This window comes from Melospiza melodia, chromosome Z (genome assembly GCF_035770615.1).
Source record: "Melospiza melodia melodia isolate bMelMel2 chromosome Z, bMelMel2.pri, whole genome shotgun sequence".
Classification (NCBI taxonomy): Eukaryota; Metazoa; Chordata; class Aves; order Passeriformes; family Passerellidae; genus Melospiza; species Melospiza melodia.
Window position 1 is genome coordinate 8,268,554 of NC_086226.1, and position 10,103 is coordinate 8,278,656.

The 10,103-nt window shown below is 51.1% G+C and overlaps 1 protein-coding gene across 1 annotated transcript in view; it reads left to right on the plus strand.

Annotated features, from left to right (window-relative positions):
* DNAI1 (dynein axonemal intermediate chain 1) overlaps window positions 1-9,488 on the plus strand; it is a 135,801-nt gene extending 126,313 nt beyond the window's left edge. The window contains exon 20 of the mRNA XM_063179803.1: window positions 9,225-9,488. Coding sequence (XP_063035873.1) covers window positions 9,225-9,329 — 105 coding nt within the window. The 3' untranslated portion in view covers window positions 9,330-9,488. The remainder of the gene's footprint in view (window positions 1-9,224) is intronic.
* Window positions 9,489-10,103: the final 615 nt, after the last annotated feature.

Genomic DNA, 10,103 nt, shown 5'->3' on the forward strand with positions numbered 1-10,103 from the left:
AGGCAGCAGAAAACACGGACCAGCACTATGCCAAGCCCACTCCAGGAGAGGACTGATACCAGCAACACTCAGGAGCCCCCTGTGGTGGGATACAGCTGTCTGTCTGTCTGTCTGTCTGTCTGTGGAGCAGGAAGGGATTTCTCAGCTGCCATAACTGCGTGAAATCCCAGGGAAGAACAACAGCTCTAGCTGCAGGATTTCCTGTGCTTGTCCTGCGTCCAGCTCCTCGCTGACCTCTTTTAAGCCCTGATTTGCATGCTGCAGCGTAGCTCAGTTGTGGCTGATGTGATTTAGCGTGACGTCCCACGCTGCCCAGGCTAACAGGGTATCTGCTTCCCAGGCCTGGGAGTGTTTGTGTGGCATTCATCATTTGCCTGGCGGTTTCCTGTGCAGCAGGTGGAGAGAAGCTGTGCAAGCCATTTAATCTGAGGCAAATGGGAAGACTCAGTTTGAAGTAAACAGGATGCACTTTGATGAGGATGGAGGGAAGCAGAGGCAAAGGAGGTTGGAATAACTGGCTGAGGAGGTGAACAGAGGAAAGTCTCACTTACCTGAGCAGAGAGCACAGGCGGTGGGGGGGTGAGCAGGAAACATGATCTGATCCTGCTGCACTGCTTTGCACTGCAAAGGCCTCTGCTCCAGTTCTGGGTACTGGGGTTGAGGCACATGAGGAGTAGGAGAACAGCAAGGACAGTTGTCCTGGTTCAGAGCAAATTTGGGAGAGAATTCCCAAAGGGGCTTCTCTAGGAAAGCAGGTTCAATCGGCCCCTCCCCGCAGCCGGTCCGGGAGAAAATACCTCCTTGGAGAAAAGTGGAAAAAACCTGTTTATTAAACAATAAAACCTAAACAATATTAAGCAATTAAAACCCCTTGCCGCTCCAAAAGAGATGACAAACTGAGAAAGTCCCTCCCCGGGTTGCAGCTCAGCTCACTCACTCTCTGATCAGTCCCTCAGTGCTGGAACTGTCGCAGGCCTGGCCCGGCCCGGTGGGCCACAGCTGCAGCTGCCGGTGCTGCCCTGGGCGTTCAGGCCAGAGCAGGTTTCAACAGGTCCAAAGAAAAGGGAAAAAGGAAAAAAAACACAGTCAAGGGAACTTCTTTGCCTCAGCTAGCTAAAACTAACTAAAAGCAAAAGGAGAGCTCTGTCCCACTGTCATCCTCAGATAGCACAGTCAGGAGCAGGAATGTGGAGGAGTGAGTGCAGTGTCTGAAAACAAACTGCGCACTTCTTCTCTCCCTCCTTCACTCTCTGGAACAAGTCGTAGAGGTCCAAAACTTCAGCATTAGCAGAACAAGACGACTGGGGATAACAGCATCATATAGTCAACCCAGGACTGGTTCAGCAGCAGCTGAGAGGCTGGAATCAGGGAGCTGAGAGAGTTGAGCACTGCCAAAGAGATCCTGGGCTAGCAGGGTAAAGAAGGCAGTGCTCTGAGGTAACAAGACAGCAGGAAAAGACTGAGGGAGAAGGTTTCAGTGGGCATAAGAGGGGCATGCTTCTCCAAGAGACATCTTGGAGACATCTCCAAGAGTGGGTTGGCAGCACCATTCCTGGGGGGTTCCAAAAGAAATGGCTGTGCAGGTGTTGGGAGCAGAGTGGGACAATCCACTGCATGGGGCCTCTTGTGCTGGCACCCCAAGGACTGGACAAGCATCTGGACAAGCAGTTTAAGAGGAGCTGTTCCCACCATGGACAAGAGTGCACTAGTGAACTAACCCCTCCTAGGTCAGCCTCAGGTGACTCTGTGAGTTAAATGAAAAATACACAAGGAGAATGCATTGTTGAGATGACAAAATTGTTCCCATAGCTGAAATATCTAGTGCAATTTCTGAAGCATCCCTGAGTTCAGTCATGGTGAGTGGGAAAGAGAAAGAGAGGAATGTAGCTTGACATTAAATTGCAGACTGAGTTTTTTCATAAGCAGAAGAGCATCAGTCATAATACATCTTTCATGCCATTGGCATTTAATGTTATTACATATGAGGCTTCTTTGAGCACGGACATTTATTTTTACTTCTAATAATAACAAAATCCAGTTTCCGGTGCACTTGTATTTATCCAAAATGAAGTAGATTCACATTCTCCCATGAAAGTAGCAACCAAGAATATATTTCCTATACAAATGCTTTTATGAACTGTATTAAAAAAAATTAAAGAAGGTGCTGTGTTAAAAGGAAAACAGCAACTGGACTTTCTTAAGGCAATTAAAAAGTGATCAAGGTGCATATGTATATGTTAACAATTGTGGCCAGAGAAAAAGGCATTGAAAAAGCTCCAGCTTTTTAAAATATACTGTTCATACAACCGCAAATGTTGTCTCAGGAGATGCTGTGCTATGATATAAAAGCAGCACCCAAGAGTTGCAGGAGCTGCATATTCACATTCGTGTTTGATTGCTTTTATTAAACTCTAATCAGTAACAGCTTACTGGGCTGGCATGCCAAAATGCTAAAGTAAAGCTGAAGTAAAAAAAAAGAAAAAAAAAAGAGATGCTGAGTGTTAAGGAAATGTTGCTGGGTGGCTGACTGTGCTGCCTGGCAGGAATCAAGGGCTGCAGCTCAAGAATGCTGAGGTCAATGCACTCTGCAGGGCATATCCATGAGTTTATCCCTCTGGGTGGGTTTGCTGTACGTGCCTGTGGGTGCTGTGTGTGCCCGAGCCTTTCACGTCAGGTTTGCCAACCCAGGTGAAGAGGTGCTGCAGATGTGGCCCTCATGGCAGGTGCAGAGTTAGGGAAACCTGCTCAGCTTTTGGATTGTCTAGGTTACCCTGAGGTTTGGTGTCGGGTGTCACTGGAATTCCAGCAATATTTGAAGTCAAGGTAGAACACTAGGTATTGCCTGTCTGGTGGGTTTTATGGATAATCTCAATTAAAATCTCATTTCCTTCCTCCCCACTGCTTGGGTCTGAGAGATCTCACAGCTAAACACTGGGCACTAATGCCTCCACCAGCCTTTGCATCCCAAGCCTTTATAACACCTGGCATGTAGACAGGCTTTGACTATTGGGGCTTCCCAAAATGTTAAAAGCTACTTGAAATAATTTATCCCATCCTGATGAGCCAAATGGCACTTCAGAAAATCTGAATCCAGTAGGGCTGGATGCAGGGTTTGAGTGGGTGATGTGCTGCCTGTCCCCACAGTGAGGTGAAGGAAAGGGCATCCCATTCCCTCTGTCCTTATCCCAGTGATGGTTTGCACCACCAGCACTCCCTGGGCTTGAGGAAAAAGCTATTAGGGGTTTTATTCCACTCTGACTCCTTCAGGAGGTCTCAGTGTGCCAGGACAGGATAATTGCCTTGCACGATGAGCACACAATGGTTTTTCTCAGTGCTTAGTACAAGTCACTTAAGTGATACGACTGAAAATCTTTTCCATGTACCTTGTGAAGAGTTTTTTTTCTCACCAGGCTGCTCTGTTTGAGTAGAGTCTATAGATGTTGGCTCATCTCAGTGACTAAGGCTGATGACACCCAAAAGAAAGCTGTTGTTCATCTCACACACCCAGAGCTCACAGTTAGAGTTTAGCTAAATTGTCCTCAAGGCTGACAAAACACAGTGTGACCTCCTGGGACCCTGTTGCTGATGTTTCCTAGTCACAGCATCTGTGCAGAGTAGAGTTTATGGTATTAGCTCATTTCAGATTCATAACGTATTAAGATTACTTTAAAACTTATCTTTCTCTTTAAAGCTATTTATTTGGTGATTAATGACTTGTGGGTCATGACAACACCCCTCTTCTGAACTTGTGTCAGACAATGGAAAAACAGAAGACCGAGAGTTTTAAATGGTTTTGGTGAGTTTCTGCAGCTGGTACAGGGATAAATTCAGAAGGAGGTAACAAATCATTGTAATGCCCAGTTCAGAGGAGCTGTGGGGACTGCCATGAGACAAATCTGCACTCAGCTTGGCCTTGTTCACTGAAGTTTTCATGCTAAATGTGGTCTTTTTATGGCTAAATTTAGGTGCCTAAATTAGTGGTCTGTAAGAGACATTGCTCGAGGCTCTGGAGTTAGCAAGAACAGGGAACGTTCTTCAGGGAACAGCTCCTGCTGTGTGCACAACTTCTGCTTGGCAAGAGGACACTGCAGGGGGGTGAGCAAGGAGGGGGAGTCCCAGCCAGCCCCTGGCAGTGCAGGCACACAGCAGTGACCATGCACAGGCTGTGCTCCCCGATGGCCATGGATCTGACCAGGCTCTTAGCTCCCTGCTGCTGCTGCTGCTGCTTCCATCAGGCATTCCCTCCCCTCTCCCATGGATGTTTGTGGACAGGCCAGCTCTGTGGTGTGCTCTGGGCAGCTACACACTGTCTGGGGACAACTGACCCCTGCCCACATGCCCTGCCCAATTCCTTCTGGTTTATTTCCAGTGACGATCCCATCCGCTTCCAGGTCTGATCCAATTTTGCACTTCCTGCCTGCTGGATGTCCTGACCTTTGCTCCCATGCCTTTCCTGGCAGATGTGTGCTGCTGAGCCACAGGCTGGTCCCAGCACTGTGACCCAATCTAAATGGTGACTTCCAACAAGCAAAGGCAGGCAGCTGGGGCCCTGAGACCCGTGTGCCCTGCTGTGCTTTGGCATGGGCCAGTGCAGATTCCAGGGAAAGTCTCTGAGTCAGGATGTGAGTTTGAGCAAGGTGAGGGTGCTTGCCCTGAGCTGCACAGGTTGTACCTGAAGCTGGAGGTAAGAGCATCCTTGAGGCCAGTGATCCTGTGTGGCTGCTGTCACCTGAATGACCCAGCCATCCCCTGGGCTTTTCTGCTGGCTTCATTCCCTGCAAAAAAGCTGTTTACTGTGTCATTTATTTCCAAACAGTAGTGGAATAAGCCTAAATCCTTATCTCCAGTCTGTCAGCTAATCCTTCCATGGGCCAGGACCGATGCTGTCAGATCAGGCTGTGGGTATACCTCAAGGCTTTCTGTGGTGGAAAAGCATGTTGCTGTTCATGCAAATGGACTTCTGGAGAGCCCAGAAGTGGTCCTGGCACAGACATCATCCCCAGCTCAGCAAAAATCCAGCTTCATTTGCAGCATTGGGTTGCAATAGGACCATGATGAGGTAGATCTGGGAGGCTTCAGGGCTTCTTATCATATTCCTGTTGATCCCATTAATGTTTGGTTAGAAGCCCAGGGAGATGATGAGGAAAATTTTTCTGTGTTCGTGAAGGAGTTTGGCTTTCCCTGGCCTTCCTGACGGAAATGCTCCAGGGAAGCATCACCTTTGCTTTCATTTGTTGAGTTCACCAGGCCAGTCACTAGTGTGTTTTGGTAGTGGAGGAGCCCTTACTCTGGAACTGTCACCTTAACCTGAGCAGAAGGAACAAGAAAAGATCTTCTCTCAAAGAAATACTCCTCTGAACAGCTGGCAGGCTGTGTGCCCCTTCCCACTGAGGATAATAAGAATAAGCAATTTTAAATGTCTTCTTGAGGCTTCTCACCCCCTTCAAAGCAACTCTGTAAAAGCTTAAACCCTTGTGCACAGGAGGCCAGTTCTTAGGTCTGGGCTGATTTAGAAAATGTCTGGGCTGCTTTATAAAATGTCTAGGTCCTGTTCCAGCATGACTGTATCCAGAAATCCCATGGTGTAAGGAATGACATCAGTGTCATGACAGCAGCAGGGCAGAGACAGGCCTGTGCCCCTTGGCCAAGCTCAGCAGGGTAAAGGGTCACCTCTGCTCCCAAGGAAGTTGTGGGACTTTCCTGACTATGCTCATGTCAGCATGGTTGACTTCGTTGCTGCTTTAAAATATAAACATGTTTGGCCTTGTTTAATCAAGACTTTGGAGCAGATGTTTCATGATTATTCAACCAATGGGAAAAAGACATGGAAGCTGAGAAGTGCCAGCATCATAGCTTTTATGGGAGTTTTATTAACCCAGTGGCATACTGTTCAACTAGGGAATGAAGGCATTAGCCAAGACTCCAGTTTAAATGAGTCCCTTAACCTGAATGCGGAGTTCAGCATGTGCCAGTGTGGGGATGGGTGGGGCTGAGGCTCCCAAGGGTCAAGGAATCTTCAAACAGCCAGGCCTCATCCTCATCTTTGTCCTAGTTCTCACTCCACCCTTCCCCCTGAGGCTTCCCTCAGTCATCTGTCACCTCCTGCTTCACTTCCAGTGCCAGCTCACCCTGGGGCTGAGAGGACCATCAAAGGTCCTCCACACTGCCTGTAAGCCTGAGCTCTGTGCCTCAGTTTCCCTGTTTGACAAGCCAGGGGAGACCTCAGATGTGAGGTACAGGGAGTATAAGGGCTGTGAGAAACCTGGCAACAAATACAGCAGCATGGACACAAACAAGGGGTCTCTTCCCCATCTCTCCTCCCTGAGGTCACATTCTGTAAGCAGGGCAGAGTCCATCCCCACACAGCACCTTTCCTGGCCTTGCCCTGAGCTTTCCTGCCATGTCCCTCGTCACATTTCAACAGGAACACTTTGCTCTCCAGCTGGAAGCAGCTAACAGTAAAGTCAATGCAAATGTTGCTCTGAGCAGCTCCAGTACCCCTTCCATGAGCTGCTCAGGCACAGACCTCCCATGTAACCTCAGCTCTGCATCCAGCAGCTTCAAGGGGAAGATTGATCTGCCCGGGCTCACTCCCAGCTCCTGATGAGCCCTATGGATGTGGTGTAAGCAGGGATGTAGGTGGAGGGCAGGCTCAGCTGCACACATGGTGGCAGAGCCCCACAAGTGCCCTCTCCATACCTGGCTGTGGCAGCTGCTGGAGGCAGAACCTTTTGGCAGCCGTGTGTGGAAGTGACACTTCCCCACCTCGTGTGTGCCCTGGGACATCAAACAGCTCTGCTCCAAGAAGGACTGCTCCTCAGAGGTCTGATGCAATCCGAGTCCCTGGATTTGCAGGAAGCTGCCACATGCATCCAAGCAGATCCCTCCGTGCTGTGCTGGTGCCATCAGCGGCCTAGCCAGCTCACAAGCACAAGTGCCCCGGGAGAAGCAGATGACAGAATAAAGGGAAACTTTCCATGCCAGTGCCCCCAAAAGGACATTGTAATTTCCATTCCCTGTGTCATCTTGCTTGCTTGGTTATGTGGCGTTAAATTAGGGCTCTGGTTCAGTTACGGCTCATTACAGGCCTGCGTGTGGCTTTGTTACAGCGTGCTCACAAGCACCAAAGGAGCTGAGCCAGTGTGAAAGTCAAAGTTTTAGGGACAGTTTGGTGACCAGGAGCTGAGCCTTGCCTGAGGCTGGTGAATTCAGCAAGGCTTAGACACAGTTCCCATGGGCCTGGATGACATCAGGCAGGGTTTGTTCCTGACCCTGCCAGTAGAGAGGTCAAAGGGCTTGGGATGGAGATGGATTGGTGACAGGTGGCTTCAGCATCTTCTCTTTCCATTTGAGCAAAGCAGGTGCCTCTTTTGCCTGTCTCGAGGACCTTTGTGTGGTGCTGTATGTGACACAGAGTGCCAAAGGGAGGAGTTTGAATGCTGTCAGACAGAAAAATAGCTTTTCTGCAGAAATAGCTAGGTCCTGAAATACCTCGAGCAGCTGTGTTTATGCCAAGGCTCTCACTCAGAGAGATGCTCTGCTGTGGTGTGGGCCATTATTACAAACATCACTGGTCCAGACATTACAAACATCACTGTGGCCCAGACCAGAGCCACAAAGAGTGCTGCTCACCTGTGGGCATTAACACAATCCAGCACTGTCCCACCATGGAGACTATGGACTCAGTAAATGAAAGAACCTGGGCTCATCCCAGTGCTCAGAACAGCAGTGGGACTCTCTTCTTGGGGGCAGAGGGGTTTCCAAATATCCTGTCCCCATCCTCTCCCCAGGACTGCTTTCATCTCAGCAGTGTCCTCTGGCAGCTTAGGAAACCTCTGCCCCACCGAGGCTGTGCTGGGCTGGGAGGAGGGAGGACACAGGGAGGGATTCCCCGGGGCTTTCCCCGTTGTCATCACTCAGCAGTGCCCGCGTTTGCTGGAGACACGCAGCGAGATCCATGCGGGATAAGAACTTTCCCGGTGCTGTGCGCTGAAGGGAGGGTGTGTGTTTGTAATTGCTGCGCCCGCGGCCATTAGCGGGGTTGGAGAATCGATCAGCTCTAAGCGGGGAGAGAGGAAAGCTGGCAGCCTCCTTCGGTGCTGAGTGCTGCCCCTGGCCTTTTGAGAGCACGGAGAGCAGCGGCTGTGCTTTGGGGATGCCAAGAAGAGCCTGTACAGCAGCTTCCTGCAGGCTGCCTCCAAGCGTGGCCAGGGATGTTCCCTTCCCTCTGCTCTGCTGCGGTGCTGGAGGCCCATTGCCACCTCTCCTGAGCCCACCTGCCAGGCTCTGCCAGCCCTCCTGCTCACCTGTGCTAGGCAGCTGCTTCCTGGGGTGCCCAGAGCCATGCTGCACACAGAGGAGCTCCCCAGCCCCAAAGCAGGGGTGTCCCACCGAATCCAGAGGCAAGGCGAGATCCAGCAGGCTGGCAAAGGGGAAGGCTGGGACTGAAAGGCAGCACTGCATGATGGAAGTGGTGACTGTGGAGATGCTGTTTTGGAGCAATCCCATGGCATAGACACTCAGCTGCAGGAGGGCTTGGTGGGCTCAGTGTAGCTTGGAAAATTCCTCTGCTGCAGCTGTGTCTTACGTGATGAGAACCCGGAGAGCCTAAGCCCAGTTAATCACTTTCCCAAAGTGCCAGAACTCTGTTGAGAGCCATGCTGCAGCCCACAGCACAGCAGAAACATGTTCTGCCCAAAGCACTGAGTGGAATTTGTGCCTTCAGCAGGGACATCATCCTCTGCCAGGCCTGGAAAGCTCCTGCTGCACCCAAACAAGCGAGGGCTGAACTGAGCAGGTTCTTTCCCTTGTACTATGTGATTTTTCTCAAGATGCTGGTATTTTGCTGTAGCACTCAGGCAGGGAGCCCCTGGGATGCTTGGGACAGCTGCTGGGGGAATGTGGGAAGTGCCATGGGGCTAAGAAGGTCTAGGAAGAGAGAGGTAGAAAAGGCTTTGAGTCATTGTGGATCAATAGATTCACTATCATTTCTATCCAAACACTTCATTAGTGTCCTTTCCCAGCTCATAGGAGCTTTCACACATCTCATGGCACCTTGGGCTTGAAAAATGAGGATAAGCAGGTGCATCCCCCTGTGGATCAGCCTCCAGTGAGGGGTGAGAGCTCAGACACAGTACACCAGCAGCCGTCCCTGTGTTGGACACCCCTCCTCATCCCTGCTTTCCTCCCTGTTCACAGTTCTATCCTGCTTGGTCTCTTTGCAGGAGAAGAAAGGCCAGGAGGTGAAGAAAGGTCCCGAGGAGGAAATAGCAAAAATGGAGAAGCTGCTTAGCCTGGTGAGACAGCCAGGGAAGAAAGAAGAGCAGTGAGAGGGGGGAATGATGACTCTGTGGGCAGCCTCTGACCAAACAAGCTGGGCTTTGATCGGTGGCTGCTTGGCATGCAAGCCACGGGCCCCTGCTGCCCACTTTTTGCACAGCAGGAACACTTTTCCTCTATGCCCAGACAAATAAACCGAGGTGCTGGGAGAGCTGTGGTATGCACTCATGTCTGGGTTGGGCAAATCTCACCATGCTTGGCCCTCCAGAGCCACAAGGCCCTTGGCTTTTACAAGCCTTGACTGGGCTTGCACCAGCTGAGAGCCCTATGGAGGGCAGGAGTGGGGGCCTAGGAAAACTTTAGGGCTGCAGCTTCAGGGCAGCCAGTCCCACTGTGTGAGTGCTGGCCAGAGAGACTGAGCTCTGAGCTGTAAACACCCCCCAGGCATTTGTGCAAGTCAAATGGAATGGCACTCCTGCATTTTGGGGTGGGGGGTGGCAACCTAAGCCAGAGGGTGCCTGGAAACCGGGCCTGATGCCCCAGGACTGTGTGAGAGACATTCCATGCCTCCAGACAGCACATGGCAGCAGCTGCCCGTCCCCAGGCTCACAGCTCCCCTCTCCCCTGGGGCCTCAGCGTGGGGCTGGGGTGCCTCTGCCCAGCTGGTGCCCGTGGGTGTGCAGAGCCTGCCACCACTTTGTGTGCAGCAGAGGATCAGCTGCTGTGTGGCTGCGGTGGCAGCAGGAGCAGCAGTGCCTCACAGCATGCTGATGAGCGGTGGCTGTCACCACCAGATCTCTGTGCACAGCTCCCAGGCCTGGGGA